This window comes from Cucurbita maxima, unplaced genomic scaffold, assembly GCF_002738345.1.
Source record: "Cucurbita maxima cultivar Rimu unplaced genomic scaffold, Cmax_1.0 Cma_Scf00029, whole genome shotgun sequence".
In the NCBI taxonomy this organism is placed as follows: domain Eukaryota; kingdom Viridiplantae; phylum Streptophyta; class Magnoliopsida; order Cucurbitales; family Cucurbitaceae; genus Cucurbita; species Cucurbita maxima.
Genome location: NW_019272045.1, coordinates 221176 through 243164, shown reverse-complemented (window position 1 = coordinate 243164; position 21989 = coordinate 221176). Strand labels below are relative to the sequence as shown.

At 39.0% G+C, this 21989-nt stretch overlaps 4 protein-coding genes and 1 non-coding gene across 9 annotated transcripts in view; 1 reads left to right on the top strand and 4 right to left on the bottom strand.

Annotated features, from left to right (window-relative positions):
- Window positions 1–2791, bottom strand: part of LOC111465393 (methyl-CpG-binding domain-containing protein 2-like) — a 5369-nt gene extending 2578 nt beyond the window's left edge. Inside the window, exons 1-3 of one of the 3 annotated variants that reach the window (XM_023109743.1) lie at window positions 2581–2791; window positions 2374–2437; window positions 155–809 (exon numbers count right to left, since the gene is read on the bottom strand). In XM_023109743.1, coding sequence (XP_022965511.1) covers window positions 155–750 — 596 coding nt within the window. In that variant the 5' untranslated portion in view covers window positions 751–809; window positions 2374–2437; window positions 2581–2791. Of the gene's footprint in view, window positions 1–154; window positions 810–933; window positions 969–2373; window positions 2438–2580 lie in introns of all 3 variants that reach the window. The other 2 variants (XM_023109744.1, XM_023109742.1) reach the window with 2 other exon arrangements.
- Window positions 2792–4364: 1573 nt separating this feature from the next.
- On the bottom strand, window positions 4365–9832 carry LOC111465392 (protein trichome birefringence-like 5). The gene is made up of 5 exons (XM_023109740.1): window positions 9076–9832; window positions 7581–7773; window positions 7316–7509; window positions 4997–5155; window positions 4365–4914 (listed from the first exon to the last, which is right to left on the bottom strand). Exons 1-5 carry the CDS (start codon window positions 9633–9635, stop codon window positions 4578–4580), a joined length of 1443 nt encoding a protein of 480 aa, XP_022965508.1. The 5' UTR covers window positions 9636–9832; the 3' UTR covers window positions 4365–4577.
- A 1830-nt stretch (window positions 9833–11662) lies between these two features.
- LOC111465388 (ribosomal RNA processing protein 1 homolog B-like) lies at window positions 11663–14040 on the top strand. Of its 3 annotated transcripts, none has more exons than XM_023109735.1 (2): window positions 11663–12953; window positions 13100–13182. In XM_023109735.1, exons 1-2 carry the CDS (start codon window positions 11879–11881, stop codon window positions 13123–13125), a joined length of 1101 nt encoding a protein of 366 aa, XP_022965503.1. In that variant the 5' UTR covers window positions 11663–11878; the 3' UTR covers window positions 13126–13182. The 3 variants fall into 3 exon arrangements, with proteins under 3 accessions (XP_022965503.1, XP_022965502.1, XP_022965500.1); XM_023109734.1 differs by having other exon boundaries at window positions 11663–13022; XM_023109732.1 differs by having other exon boundaries at window positions 11663–14040.
- Window positions 14041–16219: 2179 nt separating this feature from the next.
- Window positions 16220–16436, bottom strand: LOC111465807. The gene has a single exon (XR_002714299.1). It is a non-coding gene; the product is annotated as a Plant small nucleolar RNA U3 (small nucleolar RNA).
- A 1565-nt stretch (window positions 16437–18001) lies between these two features.
- On the bottom strand, window positions 18002–20331 carry LOC111465774 (plant intracellular Ras-group-related LRR protein 6-like). The gene is made up of 3 exons (XM_023110278.1): window positions 19940–20331; window positions 19569–19738; window positions 18002–18930 (listed from the first exon to the last, which is right to left on the bottom strand). The coding sequence occupies exons 1-3, from the start codon at window positions 20198–20200 to the stop codon at window positions 18240–18242; spliced, it is 1122 nt and encodes a 373-aa protein (XP_022966046.1). The 5' UTR covers window positions 20201–20331; the 3' UTR covers window positions 18002–18239.
- Window positions 20332–21989: the final 1658 nt, after the last annotated feature.

Here is a 21989-nt window from a genome sequence, read left to right as displayed (position 1 = left end):
AAAAAAAAAAAAAAAAAAAAAAAACCCGAAAAATCTAAGAATATGACTTTCAGAGACGACGAGAGTGATGGCAGCAGTCCAAATCTAACTAACGACATGAATAGGTAATAAAACACACAAAAAGCAGTGAGAATACAGAGTTCAAAGTACATACACATCAGCAAACTTGGTGCTTCCTTCACCTCTTATGTGTAATTGCCTTTGCCAGCCGAGAGGGGGCCGTGCTATATTAGGCTTGTCGATCGCCCAAAGCCTACTTCCATCTTGAGTAATGTCGGCAGGATCATCACAAGAGATATCAGGCCGCCACTCACGAGCATTTTCACAGTAAAAAGGTTGTTCCAACAGATGTTCACGTATTTCCTCATACTTTTCCTTTGATGGAATGAGCCTCCATTTAAAACAGCCAGCACACTGGATAGTAAAGGCCCCTACTGAGAGCATAACTCTGGAAGATTTGGGAGTGAAATGTCCAAGTAATGATGGACGTCGGTTCTCGATAGGTGGCGATATGGGTTCGTTTGCACCTCCATCACCAGCAGGAGGGTTGTATAGTACCAGTTCATGAGACGCGTTGTCATTACATTGAGATTGACCATTCTCGTTCCTTGTCTTGCGTAACTCATTCTCGGATGAAGACGATGACAAAGACGATGAAGACAACGAAATGGGTACAACATCTCGGCGTGGAGTTCCTTTGTTGTTTGAGAAACTTGCATCATTCAAGTCATTTTCTTCACCACCAACCATATTGGTAATGTATCAGCACTGAAACCACATCATTCCATGATCCAAAATCCTGCTGAAGACTGAGACATAATCTTAGTTTACAATCTTTTTATAGGAAAGGAAAAGTAGAGTCAAAAGAGATTGCAAAAAGAAACATTTATTGGATTTGATCAAAGAAAATGAGTACTAAGAGGGTGAATAAACCTCAGTTCGATTGTTCCGTAGAAACGTAATCCCAACTTCGAACATTTAAGAACAAGACAAACACGTATTTACAAGTCAAAACGCGAAACAATGACAGAAATATACTGCTCATCCAAGAAAGACGAAGTTTACAACTATTCTCAAGACACAACATCGTGGAAATTATAAATCGGATAAAATATATTTTGTTCAGAAAATAACATAAAAGTTTACTATGTCCTGAGCAACTCATTGTTAGCAGATATTGTCTTCTTTGGGCTTTCCCTTTCGAGTTTTCCCTCAAGATTTTTAAAACGCGTTTACTAAGGAGAGGTTTCCACACTCTTATAAAGGGTGTTCTATTCTCTTCCCCAACCGATGTGGGATTTCACAATCTACCCCCTTCGAGGCCAGTGTCCTTGCTGGCACATCGCCTCATGTCCACCCTTCTTCAGGGCTCAGCCTCCTCGCTGACACATCGCCTCATGTCCACCCCCTTAGGGGCTCAACCTCCTCGCTTGTTAGAGAGAGGTTTCCACACCCTTATAAAGGGTGTTTCGTTCTCTTCCCCAATTGATGTGGGATCTCACAACCTACCCCCTTTGGGGCCCAGCGTCCTTGCTGGCACAGCTGGCACATCGTCTCATGTCCACCTTTCTTCGGAGCTCAGCCTCCTTGCTGACACATCATCTCATATCCACCCCCTTCGGGGGTCAGCCTTCTTGCTTGCTAGAGAGAGGTTTCCACACCTTTATAAATGGTGTTTCGTTCTCTTCCCCAACCGATGTGGGATCTACAATCCACCCCGTTCAGGGCCCATTACCTTGCTGGCACATCGCCTCATGTCCAGCCCCTTCGGGGCTCATCCTCCTCGCTGACGCATAACCTCATGTCCACCTCCTTCGGTGCTCAGCCTCCTCGCTGGCACATCGCCCATTGTCTGGCTCTAAAACCATTTGTAACAGTCCAAGCCCACCGCTAGCAGATATTGTCCTTTTTAGCTTTACCTTTCAAGCTTCTCCTCAAGGGTTTTAAAATGCGTATGCTAGAGAGAGGTTTCCACACCCTTATAAAGGGTGTTTCGTTCTCCTCTCCAACCAATGTGCGATCTCACAGTTTTTCGGTTGCTCCTATTCTTACACTTCTCTCAATGAAAACGTAGGGTTTCATCAAAGCAAAACACAATGATCATGCACAAGATCACAAGCAACCAAAGATTCTGCATGTCCTTGCCATAAACAAATACTTCATATAGCAATTCTCTCTCCATGAACACAGAAATAAGAGATCATCGAGCACAACAACGAACAAAACTCAAACCCCAACAGATAAAGCCAACAAAATCATCCAGAAACATCATCCAAACAGCAAGATCAACCTCCATGGAAGAGGAAAAAACAAACCCATTATTTCCCTCCAGCTTCATAATCAAGGAATACAAAAGATTTACACTCTACTCACCTGAGATCATTGTGTCATTACCTCGATCGAAACCCATACCACAAACCCAGTTCCACAATCGACCCTAAATATCATCCAATCCATCAAAACCTTCAAACCCACAAATCATTCACAAATTGACTAGAAAAAACCCACCAAACAAACAGCCGATACGATAATAGAAACACAATCTAACAACAGAATAAACAGAGGAGAAAGAGACATTACATGGATTATAATCAGAGGCGACGAAGACAACAGAGATGAAGTACAATGATTTGGAGGAAATGGGGAAGAATGGAAGAAAATCGAAGAGGGTGTGGGAGTTTTAGTGTTGAAATGATGGTAAGGCCTCGGGAAGAGAGAAGAGAAAAAGAGTGGAAAGAATTTGGAGATAGACGTTGAGGAGAAGGAGAAAGAGGATGATTCGTTGATGGAATCTGGAAATGGGAATGGTCCAAAACAACATAAAACAATACAATATTTTTAATTATTTGGATTATTGTCGTTTAATTGTTTATGGTTTGGATATTAGGGGATGATTTAGCCATTTTAATTTTAAATTTGTAATGATTTAGGCATATTCGAATGGACTAGTTTAGACTATTCTACCTGTCACTCATCCCATGAGCTAGCCCTCTCGAGGTACGTACCTTCTGCACTAGCGTCAGAGGTTTCAAATGAGTCACTTTAATCATTCAAGTTTGTAAAATGATTCTAAATAGTTTGTAACTTAACCTTAACGTGATGATTAGACTGTTATTAGAGATGAGAACGAAACATTCTTTATAAGGGTGTAGTAAACGCGTCTTAAAACTGTGAGATTGATGGCGATATGTAATGGGCCAAAACAGAAAATATGTACTAATGGTGGACTTGGGTTATTACAAATAATATCATAGCACACCAGATGGCATGTCAGCATGAACATTGGGCCTCCAAGAAGAGTGGATTGTTCGCATTCCTTATAAGGGTGTGAAAAGCTTTCCCTGTAAACACGTTTTAAAACTCTAAGGCTGACCAAAAAAGACAATACGTGCTAATGGTGGGCTTAGGCTGTTGCAAATGATATCAAAGCCAGACACCGGATGGTGTGTCAACGTGAACATTGGGCCTCCAAGAAGAGTGAATTGTTCACATTCCTTATAAGGGTGTGGAAAGCACTCATTAGTAGACACGTTTTAAAACTATGAGGCTGACGACGATACGTAACGGGTCAAAACAGACAATATATGCTAATGGTGGGCTTGAGCAGTTACAAATGGTATCAGAGCTAGACAGTGGACGGTATGTCAGCGTGAACATTGGGCCTCTAAGAAGAGTGGATTATTCACATTCCTTATAAGGGTGTGGAAAGCTCTCCTTAGTAGACACGTTTTAAAATCGTAAGGCTGTCGGCGATACATAATGAATCAATGTTGAGTAATTTTTTGGAAACCGAGGAGGATTCCTTGTTGTCTAATGTGTGAGTTAAAAACGTGCCGATCTCTACTTTAATATAATCTAAGTTGAGTAATAGCTTTAGTATTTTGCATGTTTATCTTTGAATTTATATTCTTATTGAAGCATGATCAGTTTAACTACCGAAATTTGAAACCAAAGGGTTGAGCCAAAGCTCTAATATAATCACGATATAAGTAAGATTGATGTTCAAATTTAATCGAAAGCTGTTTTTCATATAAACCTTATGGTTCAATTTTGTTGGAGTCAAAACCTATGACACCCGAGTAAAAGAAAGATATATAAATGAACCAAAACCACATTTAGATAAGAGCGATCCTGAAGATATGAAGACTAAGAAAAACTTAAAATAATTGAAAGTCACTATCTATTCATGGTTAAGCGTGCTATGCTTGAAGCACATCTATATTGGATGATCTCGTATGAATTTTCCAAAGATGAACATGTGTTAGGGTATGCCGAGACCATCAAATGCTATATCTACATTCAGAATCCCGATCCAAATCCTGAACACAAACCATTACAAAACTCTTAAGATCTTAATATTTGAGTAAGCAATAACGGTAGGATCTTTCTTTTTCTTAAGTGCAACACGAGTCATTTCGGTGGATACTAGGTCAACCATGCATTCAAAATATCCAATCTAAACCTTGAGCTAATATCACACATTTATTCTAAAATTAGTCATAAATAATATCAAAATTGCAGCTTGATCAGACTGCAGCCTTCACCAAGTGGAACAAAAGAATGTTGCTATACCTCAACTAGCTTGACTTAGATTTTTTCGACCAAGAGATCAGAGAGGCATAGATAAGTTCATTCCATGCGTCGGGAACTCCGGGGAGACACCAATGGCTGCAGTCCTGTCGTCTCTTTGAAACCTTCTTCGTAGCGGTCCGATTCTTACCATAGATCGATGGATGACCATCCTTACGAAAATTGGTAAGCCTCGTAACGTTCAAAAGTATGACGGGTACCTTCATTCGCTTGATCGTTTCCTCGACTATCTTCATTTTCAGAGGATAGTTATTGAGGATGGCACCAGTTAAGACTGGCTCAGTTTCACCATTGCATGATCCTCCTGAATCCCAATCTCCACCTCTGTTATGCAGAGTTCATCGTTTCATCAAACATCTATGGCTATCCAAAGCTGTTTTCAACAAAAGAGGAACAAAATTTTCACCTGAAATGAGCTGAAGAATATCCTCTATAGAAGACCAATTGCTTGGCTGGATTTATATTACGATCGATCCAGTTTCCCCACGTCTTGAGCGCTCGTCTGTAAGCCTCGACAGCATCGAACTTTGGGTAAAGAACGTTACCTTCTTTATAATAGTTTATCCTGTATCATTAAATTGTATTAGTATGAGTAAGCTACACTAAAGAAGTTTATTTTTTATCAAGGTGCGAAGAAAGGGGGTACTATGAGCCCTCTACCCCACGCATCTAACCTGCTCATGTGTTACTGGTTCCACCTACTAGAAAGAGTGAAAAAGTCAATATAGGGTGTGCTTGCAGTGGGGTGTGCGGTCCCTATTGGGTTGGGCCCTTCCCCATAAGGCCCGAGCGTTGGGCATAAGCGCCTCTTGCTACCCATATGTGATGTAATGTCCTGCATTGGTTGGAGAGGAGAACTAAATACCCTTTATAAGGGTGTGGAAACCTTCCCCTAGCCGACGCGTTTTAAAGCCTTGAAGGGACGCCCAAAAGGGAAAGCCCAAAGAGGACAACATCTGCTAGTGGTGGGTCTGGGTCGTTACAAATAGTATCAGAGCCAGACACCGGACGATGTGCCAGCCTTCTCGCTGTTCCCCGAAGGGGGTAGACATGAGGCGGTGTGCCAGTAAGGACGCTGGGTCCCAAAGGCGGGTGGATTTGAGGGTGGTCCCACACTGATTGGAGAAATGAACGAGTGCCAGCGTCCTCGCTGGGCCCCAAAGGGGGGTGAATTGTGATGTCCCACATTAATTGGGGAGGAGAATAAAACACCCTTCATAAGGGTGTGGAAACCTTCCCCTAGCAGACGTGTTTTAAAGCCTTGAGGGGAAGCTCGAAAGGAAAAGCCCAAAGAGGACAATATCTGCTAGCGGTGGATCTGGGTTGTTATACTTGAAGTGGGGTGTGCTGTCCTTATTGGGTTGGGCCCTTCCCCATAAGGCCCTACCGTCGGGGCATCTACCATATGTGAGGCGCCGTCTTAGTCTTCCCTAACTAGGATCGCTCCCACACCAGTAGAGGTAGATATCTTTAACTCGAAATAAGAAATGTTTGTAGCTCTCTCTTTTACTGATTTAGTTCAATGTGAGGTGGGAAATGGTAAGGAAAAGCATTTCTCTGAAGATAGGCAGGTGGGGGATTGCCTGTTTGCTATATGCCTCCTTGTTTATAACACTTGTCTTCTATGAGAAATCGTCTTGTGGCTGGTTGATGTCTTGCTTTTTCTCGGAGCTATTTCTCTTTTTCATTCAAGTTTCGTCATGCATTATCCGATAGGGAGACGATGGATGTTTTCTGTAACAGCCCAAGCCCACTGTTAACAAATATTGTCCTCTTTGAGTTTCCCTTCCGGCTCCCCCTCAAGGTTTTAAAACGCGTCCTCTAGGAAGAGGTTTCCATACCCTTATAAAGAATGTTTCGTTCCCCTCTCCAACTGATGTGGGATCTCACAATCCACCCCCTTGGGGGTCCAGCTCTTTGTTGACACACAACCTAGTGTCTGGCTCTGATACCATTTGTAATAGCGTCTACCACTAACAGATATAGTCCGTTTTGGCACGTTACGTATCGTCGTCAGCATCACGGTTTTTAAAACGCGTTTATTGTGGAGAGGATCTAGCCCTACCCTGACCAGTGCCTTGCACTGTCTGGTGATGGGCTTTGATACCATTTGTAACAGCCCAAGTCCACTGCTAACAGATATTATCCTCTTTGGACTTTCCTTCCAGGGTTTCCCCTCAAGATTTTAAAACGCGTCCACTAGGGAGAGGTTTCCACACCCTTATAAGGAATGTTTCGTTCCCTTCCCCAACCGATGTGGGATCTCACAATCCACCCTCCCTTGGGAGCCCAACGTCCTCGTTGACACACCGCCCAATGTATGGCTCTGATACCATTTGTAACAGCCCAAGCCTGCCACTAACAGATATAGTCCGTTTTAGCTCATTGCATCTCGTCGTCAGCCTCACGATTTTTAAAACGTGTCTACTATGGAGAGGGTCTAACCCTACTCCCACCAGTGCCTCACACTGTCCCGTGACTGACTCTGATACCATTTGTAATAGCCCAAGTCCGCTGTTAGCAGATATCGTCTTCTTTGGGATTTCCCTCCCAGGCTTCCCCTCAAGATTCTAAAACGCATCCACTAGGGAGAGGTTTCCACACCCTTATAAGGAATGCTTCGTTTCTCTCTCTAACCGATATAAGATCTCACATCAGTTCGCTTGCCACAGAATCCAATGATAATTCGAGGTAAAATCCAACAGAATCCAAGATAAATGCTTACCCTCGAGCCGTCTTTCCATGAGTCCACCAATGAGCAGTATTGAACACAAGAATATCAGCTCGCTTCCAGCGCCCAGAAGTTTTATCGATTCGATCAATCGATAGAGTCGGGTTCGAGTTTCCTTGAGCATTTATACGAATTCCTTCCCGCACAAGAAAATGCGATCTCACAAATTCCACAGTACAGCCATAATCCTGCCAGACGTTTCTGAACTTAGCCATTTACTTAACAGAAGCAGCAAAGACTTAAAAATGAACTTGATTACCTTAAATTTGAAGACAAAGTAACCCCTTCCCTTAGATATTTTATAGCCATGGGTCTCAAACATTCTCTTCTTATCTCGAAGCCCTTCTCTAAGGAGACAAAGGATCGACTCGAACTGGTTTCGGTTCATAGAATCTCCGACAAGCATCAATCGTTTCCCTTTCAGTCTCACCAAAAAGTCTGTGGCATTAAATCTGAGCTACATGTGAAAACATGATACTTTTGTTAGTAGACATGTAAAATCTACACTCAATGGCTCATTTTAAGCTTCAGGCAAACAAACATAGATACAAAATCAGTGGAGGGAAGTCAATGTAAAATCTACACCCAAACTCACCGCTACTAAATATTGTCCACTTTGACCCGTTACGTATCATTGTCAGTCACACTGTTTTAAAGCACGTCTACTAGAGAGAGGTTTCCACACTCTTATAAGGAATGCTCTGTTCATCTCTTCAACCAATGTGGGATTTCACAATCCACCCCTCTTGGGGGCCCAGTGTCCTCGCAAGTACATTGTTCGGTGCTTGACTCTGATACCATTTGTTTCAATAGTCCAAGCCCACTGCTAGCAAATATTGTCCGCTTTAACCCGTTATATATCGTCGTCAGCCTTAGTTTTAATACACGTCTGCTAGGGAGGGGTTTCCACACCCTTATAAGGAATGCTTCGTTCCCCTCTCCAACCAATGTGGGATTTCACAATCCACCCTTCTTGAGGGCCCAGTGTCCTTGCTGGTACATTGTTCGGTGTTGGCTCTAATACCATTTGTAACAACAACCCAAGCACACCACTAGCAAATATTGTCCGCTTTGGCCCGTTATATATCGCCGTGAGTCTCACGGTTTTAAAACGCGTCTACAAGGGAGAGGTTTCTACACCTTTATAAGGAATGTTTCGTTCCTCACTCCAACTGATGTGGGATCTCACCGTAAGTCATCCAACAACCTAAGGCATAAGAAATCTCTCTCACACACACACAATGACTAATCCAAGGGAGGCAACAAAATGAATAGCAAGATCCAACAATTCTCCATAGATAAAGGAACACTCTTCGGGGCTCAACCTTCTTGTCGGCACTCACCACTAGCAGATATTGTCCTCTATTTCCCTTTCGAGCTTCCCCTCAAGGTTTTTAAAACACATCAACTAGGGAGAGGTCTCCACACCCTTATAAAGAGTGTTTTGTTCTCCTCCCCAACCGATATGGGATCTCACCCAGATAAATTAAGGCATTGCAACGAGGTTAATACCTCCACAAACTCATGATCATGCTAGAGTTCTAATGGAAAACACCTTCCCTCAATTACTCTCACGAGACAATCGTTTGATTCTACTTGATTCGGTAGGTAAGATAATTCGAAAGATATTAAATCTTAGGCTACCACGACTGGAATCATCCTCTCTAAACCTTTTATTATTCATATAGATACATGCAAATCCAATAGAATGAGATAAAGTGGCCATTGAATTCATCAACAATAGATATATATACCTGGGAAGATCACAGCCGTAAGGCTTCCATCGCCATTTGGTATACTCAGAATCAGCTCTACCATTGTTCCCACAATCATAAGCCTCATCAACATATGGGCAAGAACCCACCCTATAAACTGGATAATGCTTCTCATCTTTAACCCAGCTCCCCATGTAAAGATCACATTTCTTCAATCCCTCCCTTAACAAATCAGCACCATTACGAGCCGCCAAAGAACCAGTAGCAGCTTTACCTTCAGCCACCGATCCCTTTTCGCCATTAGAAACCTCTGTTTCTTGGACAGATGGGCTCGTTAAGGGCTCAATAACAGAGGAATCGGACCCAGAAACGGGAAAATGGATCTGGGGTTCGGGCATTGAAGGAGGAGGAATGATCGGAGGAATGATCGGAGGAGGAGGAGAGAGAGAGACGGTGAATGGGGATTGGGAAGAGAGATCTTGGTAGATAGAGAGGGAAACATCTGTTTTTCGTTTGGAGAAGATGAAGAAACAGAGGAAGAGGAGGACGGAAATGGAGGCGAAGGCGAAACGATAGATGGGTAGAGAGAAAAACGCCATTAGAGGAGGAAAAAAGGTTTCAATGAAGAACAACAGCCTTTGAATTTGGAGAAACCCGCGAATGTTCGTCCCGTGTTCATGTTGTTGATCCGATCACAGACGAAAGGAAATTCGGAATTGGAAATTTGAATCGAAAATCTTCTCCGATGAACATTGCTTTCTTGTTCCTAATCGTTTCCTGATTTGAAGATAAACGATTTGAACAAAGGAGTGGAGTTGGTTTAGAAGCATAACAATAAAGAATTCTTATTTTAACACCATCTCTACTTGCCACTTATATTTTTAAGTGCAAATTCAAAATATATTATGGATTATATTTTGTTTAAAAACATTATTAGGTTAATAAAAAATTATTTAAATATCAAAGGAAACCTAGAACATCTAGTAATGTTGGTTGAAATTAAGAACAACGTTCTATCCCATTGACTTTTCATCTAATATTCTAACAAAATTTCTACTTCAGATGTAGTTGTGAAACGTGTATAAAAGTTGAGGATAATACAAAAAGTTTTAAAGGTATGTTTTCTTAATAAGCTATTAAACGCTTATGTTTTGTTGTGCCTTAGCTTAAGTTTAATAGGCTCGAGTTTAGTAAAGAAAAGGTCGGAGATAAGGATTGTAATACTTATATATTACCACATCTAACGTTTCGAGACTGTGATGGTAATATTTAAGTTAAAATAAGTTAATTCGGTCTGATTCTATCTCTGTTTGTTCCGTTTGAAGAAATAAATGATCCCAAAGAATCGAATTTTCTTTTAGTTGTTGAATTTTCATTACTAATGGAATCGAGATGATCTCTCGATTAGGAAGAATCATTTTTTAATAAAATAAAAATATAGAGAAAAATTCTTCAGACGAAACTTGATCCTGTGCATTCCTCGTGACATTCTCCACTTTGATCCCCACAAAAATAAATGAAAATTTTTGTGGGGATGAGAATGAAAAGGTGACGGGAAGGGGAAGGGGAAGACTTCCCTGACCCGCCCCGCCCTATAGACATATCTAGGCTTGATTTCTAATGGCTGGATTATTAGGACAAAACTCAAACGTGTGTCCTTCCTCACATTCTCGGAACACATAATGTTGAAGTACAACCGCTAAGCAACTTGAGAAATTGTTGCCTAATTGAGTGAAAACCTTCTTCTTCTTATTCTGTAGATATGATCGTGTTACGTGTTATAGCTCATTCGGTTATGAGTTATTGTGAAATTAGCCTATTTTAAAAATTTTGAAGATGATATCTGTAAATTGTGTTACACTGTTTAAAAAACTTGACTTGTATATCTACATTGACAAATCATTAACAGTTATGTAGTTCTGGATGAGAACTGTGTTATAATTAGGTTTAACTTTAGCTAATTGCCAATGACTCGTGGCATCTAACTTTATTGAATCAACCTTAAGATTTGGGTCCATTAATGCATTGATTCATTCACCGCCTTGAAGTGACCCACCGTGAAGATTATACGTTAAGATAATCTCAAATACTAACACAGAGAATCTTAACAGTTGAGTCCATTAATGCATTGATTCATTTATATCGCCTTGAAGTGGTCCTCATGAAGAGTACACGTTAAGATAATCTCAAATATTAACATAGAGAGCTACTCTTTTAAGGCAACTCTCTATTTTCTCGGCTCAACCCAACCCAATCTAGGGTTGGGTTGAGTTGTCAAGCTGTTGGCTAGAGCAAGGTCGAGGAGCTGCGTGTGGCTGCATTTGTAAGGAGCATCTTGTCTGCATCTAACAGTGATGGTGAGGGCAAGTAGCCTAGCTGTCAACATGAACGCAGTGCGTTCATGTTGACTCAAACCTTTATCCAATAAACTCGAAAGACGGTTCTAAAAAAATAAACCCAACCCAATCTAAAATGCTATCTAACATTTCGGTTGGATTGGTTCGAAGTTTTTTAGATTTGGGATGAATTTAAAAATTTAATAATTTATTTAAAAATTTCAAAAATATTTTAAAATATAAATTTAAAGTTTAGAAAATAACTTACCAATTTCTAACCTAATTATGAACTTCTTAACGACCTCCGCCAGGCTCCAATTAACATCTAGGGTTCTCTCAAAACGCCGCTGTTCGGCCTTCTGGGAATTGGGAATCTCCAATTTCATCGAAATCGATCCTTTTTCCTTACACGAATCTCGACTTTCAACCTAATTCGGCGTCTCTATTCAGATTTTTTCCTCTTTTCTGAATCTGAAAGCGAACGAGCAAGCTTTTTCTGTAAAAAAATGGAGGTGGTTGAAGGAGATCAAGATTTCACTTCATTGATTAAGCTTTTGGCGTCCTCCAACAAGGCGACTCGGGATAAAACCCTCCGTGTAATCATTAAGACATGGCTTCCCACTCAAACGAGCCTCTCCGATGGCGATATGAAGAAGCTCTGGAAGGGTTTGTTCTACTGTGTTTGGCATGCCGATAAGCTTCATGTTCAAACCGAGCTTATTAATCGCCTTGCTTCTTTGCTCCTACATCTCGAATTGCCGCTTGCTTTTCAGTACTTTTCTATTTTTCTTGTCACCATGCGTCGTGAATGGGCTGGCATTGATGCGCTTAGGTTAGATAAGTTTTACCTTTTGATTCGTAGATTTATGCACCAGTTTTTTGCTTTGTTGAAGAAGAATTCTTGGGATTTGGAACTGTGTCGTCGTTCAGTTCAAGTTTTGGAAGAAAGGGTGTTTTTCACTGATGATAAGTTTCATGGGAATGGTGTTAATTATCAAATTGCTTCTGTGTTTCTTGAAGAACTTAGGCCGTTTCTTCCTCTTGGGAAGGAAGTTATTGATATCGTGTTCAAGCCATTCATTTTGTCCATGGCTAAATTGTCTGATAAAGTTATGTTGGGCAAAATTAAATCTAATCTTTTTGATGTGTTACTTAAAATGGGGAAGCAATTGCTCGAGCGTCGAAAATGTGGAGAGGATATCAACTCTGATGATGATATAGTTGTGTATGGGACAATTCCATTGACAAACCTTTTCTCCTCTACATTTTATGAATTGGGTTCTTCACCTGATTGTTGTCAATCGAATAGAAAGGTACTGTTTGCGATGCACGAAGAGTATCAGAAGTTGGAGAAAAGTTTTATCTCGTCGGGGATTGAAATTTCCATGCCAGATCTTCAAGAGCAAGATGGGGATGAAGTTCCTACTTTGGTTCCTATTTCCAGTGAAGAAATTTCCATGGCTGATGTTGATGTTAGCGATGAAATCACTGATAAGGCACTTAAAAAGAAAAAGAAGACTAAAAAGGCCACCGATGGCAGTGGCAAGAAGAAGACTAAGAAGGCGAAGAAGAACACGAACGGTATTTCTGATCTTGTTTCTAACAATACTCATATGAATAAGGACGATGAGAATATAGTTGTTGCTAACGGTGAGAATTCTAATAATGAACAGATTAGTGATGGAAATATGATAACGTTTGATGAATCTGTGATATCGAACCTTCAGATGCAATTCGAGAGGGTTGCTGCTGAAGCTGAGTTTGGAGACAATGTTATGAGCCCTGTAATATCAGCCAATGGCTCAGTCAAGAAAAGAAAGAGAGCGAAGAAGGCGGATGTGCAGCAGACACATGATGTAGTACTTCCTAACCAAGTTGACACTGAAGGAAATACAGCTGCAAAAAGTGGAGAGAATAGTGTAAAGAAGGTAAGATTTTCCATGAAAAATAACTTGGTGTGGAAACCCCATAATCCGTTGCCACCGGAAAGTTTGAGACTGCCCCCCACCGTTACTCCGAGGGGAAGTGCCCTTAAGAAAGGAATACCTCCAGGTCCTATCTTGGAATTCCCTGCCACAACTAAAAGAACAAAAAGGAGAGCTGTTGCAATGAGGGCTAAGAAAGGTGTAAGAAGCCTGCCTGTCAAACGTTCGAAGAAACCGAAATCGAAGAGTACTTAGATACTTTTTGTCATAGGGTATGAAGTTGCAGAGGTCCAAAGCTTACTGTTTTTATTTTATCATTTAATTAGTTTCTTAATTAGCTCGTTTTGTTTGGGCTTTGTTGTCATATTGACTGACTTCCATGAACTCAACCATTGAAAAGGAATGAAGATTCTGATGCATTGAGCTGAGAACTTGAAATTGATGATGCCCCTTCGAAAATTCTAGCTTAGCTGATACTTTTTTTTTTACATCTAAGGGAGTAAGGGTTTTGCAGCATGAATGAGTGAGATCATTTAGGGTAGAATTTCGGCCGGGAGGGAACGTAACGGTTGCTGTTTTTGTTCTTCCTTTTATAACGGTTGCTGTTTTTCCTTCTCAGTTTGTAATTATTGAGATGATCATTAGGCAAATGCATTTTTGTTTTGATGTTAGAAGCAGTATTCATCTGGACGAATGACTGGAATTGCATATTGTAGATTGGTGATTGAATCTGCATTTTTTCATTTGTTTGTGTATAATTTTGCCCCTGGTTTTACCGTCATATACTACTATATAGATACACATGTTCTGTGCAATGGTAGAATTGTCCATTGCGAACTGGTTCGATTCAGTTCTTAGATGATCCAGCTGAATCGATTGGTTTGACTGACTGAACCAAATCGATCAACAGAGCAAGAATTAGGCCGAACCAAATCGACCAGCTCTGGTTTGGTTCAGCTATGATAGGTTGGTTCATTGGTCCAGTTTGTTAGAACCGAGCTTGATCTCTGTGCAATGGGTGGCTTGCCCATTGCAATTTGTTGGGGGTGTGAACTGGTTCTTGGATGATCCAGCTGAATTGATTGGTTTGAATGACTGAACGCAATCGATCCACAGAGAAAGAATTAGGCCGAACCCAATCGACCAGCTTTGGTTGGGTTCAGCTATGATTGGCTGGTCGATTGGTTCAGTTCGTTGGAACCGAGCTCGATCTCCTGTGAAATGGATGAAGCTTTGCTTTAGTTGGATGGGCGTTTAACATTTGATTACAGAAATGGTATTTTTGCCTCTAATTCTATGTTCGGATTAGGATTCCTATATACCATTGTGTTAAGAATGTTCGGATCATGATTGAAGGATGTTAGGCTAACTTGATTGAATCCCGTTCATCTCACATTTAACTCTTTGAGCCCCTTCAACCAAAATAAATTAAACTTCCACTTTTTAAAAGTTTCTTCTTTTTCATTACAAGTTCTCAAAAGGATATGATAGTAGCCATAAACGACAGTAGAAGATTAAAGTTGAAGCATCAGTAATCTCTCAACTATGTTAAATCATCATTGTGCTCGAAATTATAATGTTTGTTGAGTGAGAAATTTAAGCAAATCACAGGTAGCTTTGTCATCATTCATAATTAACGATAAAATTATATTAGAGATTAATTATAAATTATATGTATCCCAACACAAATATTGGTCGATTACAAAAAAATCGTCACATGTCTTCATCATGATTATGTAAAGGTTCTAGGTTTACCTAAGATAACAAAAGGTCATAATAGCATTTAGTAGTGGTGGGCTGTTCTAGTCACGAGCTTACACATGTTACTTCAACCCTATGAGGAATAGGTGAGACTATGTGATATCAATTTTTATCGGTAGCAATGCTTTGGTCTCGTAAACCGTTAGAGATTTCCTGCAAATATTAGAAATGTGACATGGTTTGAAACTTCATATTGAAACAATGCAGGTCGTGGTGTGAAGTAGGCAAATGTGAACTATGAAGTATTGGGACCAGAGTTAGTCAAAGTCACCAATGAAACTGTGCAAAAGATCAAGGCAAGAATGCATACAACTTGGAGTAGACAGACCGACGTGAGGTATAGAAACTGGAGTTTGATGCAGGCGACAAGGTATTCTTGAGTTGTTCTCGATGAAAGGTGTTTTGAGGGTTGGACGAAAGGAAAAACCGAGCCAACAACTTATTGGACCCTTTAGCATTCTAAATCGAATCAAACCGGTGATATATAAACTAGTGATGCTATTTCATTGATGTTTATTCTTAATTGAAATGAAATTTACAAACGTTCAAGTTCATTATCTCGCTCACATTTTATAAAACATTTTCTGTCAAGAATGTGACTAGATGCTCGACCATACATCCAAATTGTCCGCAAAGTTCGATTTTACACGACTGACTTGTTCTCTAGGTTAAAACAAGTGTTGCACACTCGCGGTTCCGAGTGCAATTGTGAATCTACTAAGCCCATCTTGTATCCAAAAGTTAAAAGAAAATGCATCCATCCCTGACAGGCTCCATTGGGTTGAAGACGAAGATGAAGATGCAGGTCTGTGTGAGGCATTTTAACAAACAGGTAAAGAGCATGAAGTAGAGTGGATATTATCCATGTTTCCCATAACTCTGCATCCTATCTCCATCGCTAAAAATGATTCAACATAGTAATTCAAACGTAAATCCATCCCAAAACCTCAAGAACACAGCACAAAAACAACCAAATTCTAATCATCCAATCCACTTCCAAACCAAACCAACAAAGCTCTCAGATTTCACAAACAAAATAAAGGGTTCCATCACACTACAGATTCTAAACGCTAAATCTGAGATTTCACCCACAAAATAAAGGGTTTCTTCCATCACAACACATATTCAGAACGCAAAAAAAAAAAAAAAAAAATTCTTTTGAGTCTGTCAGACCGCCATGCGACCATCCCAGGCAGGGCGAGCCTACCCGAGAACGATCATCTACAGCCACACAGGACCAAGAACAGGTTCATTAACCGTTATTCACGCTCTAGTCGCAAGGCAGCTACTCATCCACCAGACTAAGGTTCTTGTCTCCTTAGAACTCAAGGACACAGTTGTACAACCTATAGAACAGATCCTGTTCAAGTAAGGTCGTGCCCTGTTGCCATCATCGTTTTCTTTAAATAACGTTATTCTTTTTTGCTAATTTCCGATGTGGGAAAGCTGACATGACTGACCTTAGTGAGTTGGCTAAAACAGCAGCTACAAATAGCCATCAAATCAGCTTAATTTAATTTAGGAATACAATGGTACCGGTAACCCTAATATATCTTTATATATCTTTATATTTCTTTTAATATTTTTGGAATTTATAAGAATCCATTCCAAAAATATTCACGACTTTTTTAGTATCTTCCGACCAATTGATTAATAGTTGACCGCTCTACCACTGAGCTATTGAGGAACAACAGTAAATTAGGTTTCAGAGAATTCAATTTCCGTTCTCAACCCATGACCAATATGAGCTCGAGGTTTCCTTCGTAACTCCCGAAACTTTTTCGTAGTGGCTCCATTCATAGAGAACCTGAAAGTGGCTCTATTTTATTCTATTCTATTCATATCCAATTCCATTCATTTAATATCCCTGTGGTGTCATTGAGATAAGAAATGTCGTTTCTAATCTAACTCTTAAAAATGAGTAGATACCGATAAAATTTGAGGTAAACCTAATTAGTTAGTTCCAATTACGTAAATCAATAGTTCAAACAGCACTTAAAGGTAGGACATTTCCCATTTTTATAGAAACTTATATACTAGAAACAATGGTATCTCCAATTATAGCCCATCTCACCATCTCCATAGTATATGAGACAAATATATGTGTTTCGATTAGGGTCGTATTCTATGGTTAAGAATCAAAGGGTGCCAAAATATCAATGGAGGTTAGAAAAAGAAAGAGCAAAAATTTGGAATTAATAACTCCTAAGATCTTAAGCAAGACTATAAATAGAGACATTAAATTGAGCTAAAAACACACTTCACTTCCTAAAAACATACAAGGCAAGACATGTATGCGGATCAACTCATCAAGTTTCCATTGAAATAGGATCCACACAGGTAAAAGGTTGGCTTTCAAATTAAGTTTCGAATTACTGGATGCCGAAGGAAGAGACTCATAGAATGGCAGAGGCAAATAGAGCTTTTGCACATTTTTGTTAATCCATGAACAGGATCTATATAGACACATAGGCCCATGGATCCATACATCTTGATCGGAAAAGAATCAATAGAAAAAGAAAGAATCAAAATTGATCGATATATTTCTGGAAACAAACAAAAAGGAAACGACAGACGAAACATAAATCATGGATCAACTAAGCCAAGCCCTCTCGAAGACTTGCTTAAGAGTAAGAAGGAGGAATCTCATGTAAATACCATGAAATAAGGTTTGATCTAGACACCAATTTTGTGTTCGAATAATAACAATAAGGTCTTATGGAGAGGATCTAAATAAGGTCTTATGGAGATTCAAGATTCAGGATCTAAAAGAACACGTAGATGTTCCAAAAGTAAAGAATCTCATAATATTTATGAAATCATATGCTTCAACGGTTGAATGGATCGTTCATTCATATCATTCATATCTTTTAATCAGGATTAAGAACATATTAATAAGAACTCATTCAAATCTTCTAACCAAAATTGAAGTAATTTGGAAAATGTTAATCAAGCATGAGTTTGTATGAACTCTTACACTCCATTTTATTAACTAATCTCACTCTCAAATGGCACTACGTTATGTAAAGAGGGCTATACATATAAAACATATACTTCGTTACACAACTTGTATTCTCTTGACACTCCATCAAACTTAAAACTATCAAAATACGATAAAATAGAGATATTAATGTTTCACTCCCAAAAGTTGTATTTTTGAATGACGGCATTGACAATGGCATCATCTAGTCCAATACCCTCGAGTCCAAAAGAAGCGTCGTGGCGCGAACGTTCCTATGTACCTTGGTGAAGTGAGACCATCGATGGAGCGATATTGAGAATACATGAAAGCTTCTCGATCCTCACGTGGCTCACTAGTTCTAAAATACCCATAGCCACCATTGAACGTACCATATCGAACCAACTTGCCCACCCATGACTTCTTTTTGTGCAAGCTTAAGTTTCGTGTATTCATCTTCTCACTCAAATACTCTCTAACAGCGTGTACTCCTTGTTCAAACACGAACGGGGGCGGGGACGACAACGGGTTTCCATCGACACAAAGTTTGTGAAGTCTCTTGAGACAACCAATAGAGTCAGGGAGAGAAGTGATTCTATTGTAGCTAATGTCGAGTTCAACTAGAGACAATAAAAGCCCAATAGAATAAGGTAAAGTTTGGAGATGGTGGAAGTTTTGGCTAACATTCAAGACTTCTAGCTTGATAAGATTCTCGAGGTCATCGGGGAGGGCAGTGAGGGAGTTTAGGCGAGCATCGAGAACACGAAGGTTTTTAAGGTGAGAGATGGAATGAGGAAGATAAACTAGCTTGTTGGAATTCACTGAGAGCTTCCTTAGGTTGGATAGTTCAAACCCTATTGTGTCGGGAAGTTTTATCAACTTGTTGAAATTCACATTAAGTTCTTCCAAACATCTGAAAAAAAAAAAAAATATATATATATATTTAAACCAATCGTTCGTTCATATATCGGATCGGATAAGGAGACAACGAATATTATAAAATTAATAAAAATATCTAACAAATGGATCATAAAAAATAATTATTACTTTTTGCAAACCCTAGCACAAAATTATTTAAAAAAGTTGCCTTTTATGTTAATATTAATTGCATACAAATTAAAATATTTTAATTATATTTGGACCATTATAATTTATGAACATTTTATAATGTATTCAATAGGGGAATGATGAGAAGCATATGGCATATGCTCCCCACCATATACTAAATTTATTTATTTATTATTATTATTTTCAAATGTCAAAATCTAATCATGATGTATGCCATTATCTTTTATGTTTGTTCCTTTGCTTTTGATATAATTTTACACCAACTTGACCTAATTTTGATATAATTTTGCTCGTTTCGGTCAACCCCTTTTTTCAATTCATCCCCGAGCTTTAATAATAGAGAAAATGATAAGGTGTCAATTCGAGAATAGCTCAAATGATTAAAGATATTGTAATCTTTGACTAAAAAATCATATGTTTGAGCTTTCACCCTATGTATTATTGAACTCAAAGGAAAAAAATGAGGATTGGAAAAAAACGAACCTGCAATCTTCAAGAGTTTTGGGAAGGATAGTGATGAGATTGCCGGAGACGTTTAAAGTCTTGAGTTTAGTCAAACAACCAATGGAGTGAGGGAGAGATTTCAGTTGGTTTGAGTGAACGTCTAATACAACAACGTTTAATAGTCTTGCTGTTAGAGACTCCGGGATGCTCTGCAAAAAAAAAAAAAAAAAAAATCATCCTATTTATTCAAAATTTTCTACAAATATAAGTCATTTGATAATTATAGTTCATTAAAATAATCTCGAAAAAAAACATTGTGTATACGATGAAACAAACATATTCAAGTTGTCATGTTTTTCCTTAAAAAATGCTAAAAACAAGAAAGGTTGAAATTTTTTTATAGAGATCACCTGAAGATTATTATTAGAGAGATCTAACTTGCAAATGGTAGCCAAATTGAGATTAGGATTTGGCAAAGAACTCAATGAAATGCCACTCAAATCCACAATCTCAAGCCTCTCTTCCTCCTCCATCACCACCCTCCTATTTCTCTCCACCACGACCGCCCCGCCCCTCGTCCCGATCACCGTCCTCCTCCCGCCCATCGTCACCTCCACCTCATCTGGCAGTGGCGGCTGCTGTAACTGCTGCTCAAACAACAACATGTTCATAGCTTCCCCACAAGAATTCAACAATTTTCTTAGCTATTTTCCTAGAAACCAAACAACAAAAGAGAGAGAAGGTGAAGAAGAATAGGATTTTTTTGTATGTTCGTTTGTAGTTATAAGGGTGTGTTTGGATGGTTAGAAAATTAATGGATTTTACATATAAAATAACAAAACTTGTGACCTACCACGTGTGAAAACATATTATTATAATTTTTTTTGTGGTTTTTTGGATCAAAATCATAAGTACAATGGCCGTATACATAGGGAAATTTGCTTTCTATTCCATTTGATCAAGTCAACCCTTTCCATTATTTATTTTTGTTAAACTAAATTTGGCTGGAAAGTAATGGCTAATCTTTCCGGAGAAGCAAACAAATTGAGATGTTTGTTTAAATTGTGGAGTTATAAGTATTAGGAATGAACGGTGCTAACACGAATGAAGGGAAGATCATCCTTTACTATGAAGGCTAGTCTTAAGATTTCAATGTTTCATCGTTTGATAAGAAGACGACGACAAACGAGATCGAAGGTATATTTCCAGGAAGTATAACCCTAAACATAGTTTTTGTAGAATCATCATGATCTCATACTCAAGTCAATATTCTTACGAGATCATGTTTCGATATATTCTTTGTTAGGTTACTATCATCATTGCATTTCATTACTATCGAACATTTTGTGTCGATCGTGAGATATCATACTCGTTATTAATATCTTATAGGTGTAGGGTTTTCAATCTCTTTGATATTGCTACTCCCACTAAAGAGCTTTGAGTAGAGACCTCATCTCTTGCGGTGGAACTTCTCTATCAACCACTCGAATGATTTGACTGCCCATTCCACTAATGTTATCAGTTTCAACTTTGATGACTTAGATAGTGGCTTTGATCTCTCCACTAACACCACACATGTGTAGCATCTCTTCCGAGTTAGAACTTTGGTTCCTACATGCTCGGTAATCTTAGTTGTGGAGGAGAACGAAACATGTTTTAAGGGTGTGGAAAGTTTTGAGGGGAAGCTCGAAAGCTCGGTAAGAGTCCCACCTTTATAAGGGTGTGGAACCTTCCTCTAGACACGTTTTACATGCTCAGTAAGAGTCCCACCTTGGTTGATGAGGAGAACGAAACATCATTTATAAGGGTCTAGAACCTTCCTCTAGAAGAGAACAATATTTGCTGGCAATGGACTTGGGCCGCTACATGTTCGTTTATGAAGTATAGTTTATAGGAAATGAACTGTAATAAAGGAGGAGATATATATCTGCACATGTTCATTATATTAATAAATACTACAAGTCTTCATACATACTTCAATCGGATTCTACGAATTCTACTAAAAAAAATATAGGTATAGGTAAAATATCTCTCTTCTATGCGAATTTTTTAATTTGTATATTGTTTCTGCAGATCAAATCCCGAATCTATTTATAGTACCCAATCGGATTGGAATATCATAATAATGGTAGAAATGGACTCACTTTTGTTTTGATAGAGATATTCTATACAAAACTCCATAAGTCTAAATAGAATTTACCAATTCCTTTGTATTTCATTTGTAGTGGTTGCAAATTCCAATTTAAGTATCAAAGGCTCTTTATTCCTATGTTCATATGTATTTGATGTAATTACATCTATTACACCTATCAAGTTAGGTAAAATTTCATGTGATTCAGTAAACATAATCTAAATTCCATCATTGCTAAATCGATCCATTTGATGATGAATAAGCAAATAATGTAATGGGATTTTTTTTATAAATGGGAAATAAAAAAAATGCTTGGGGGTGGAAATGAG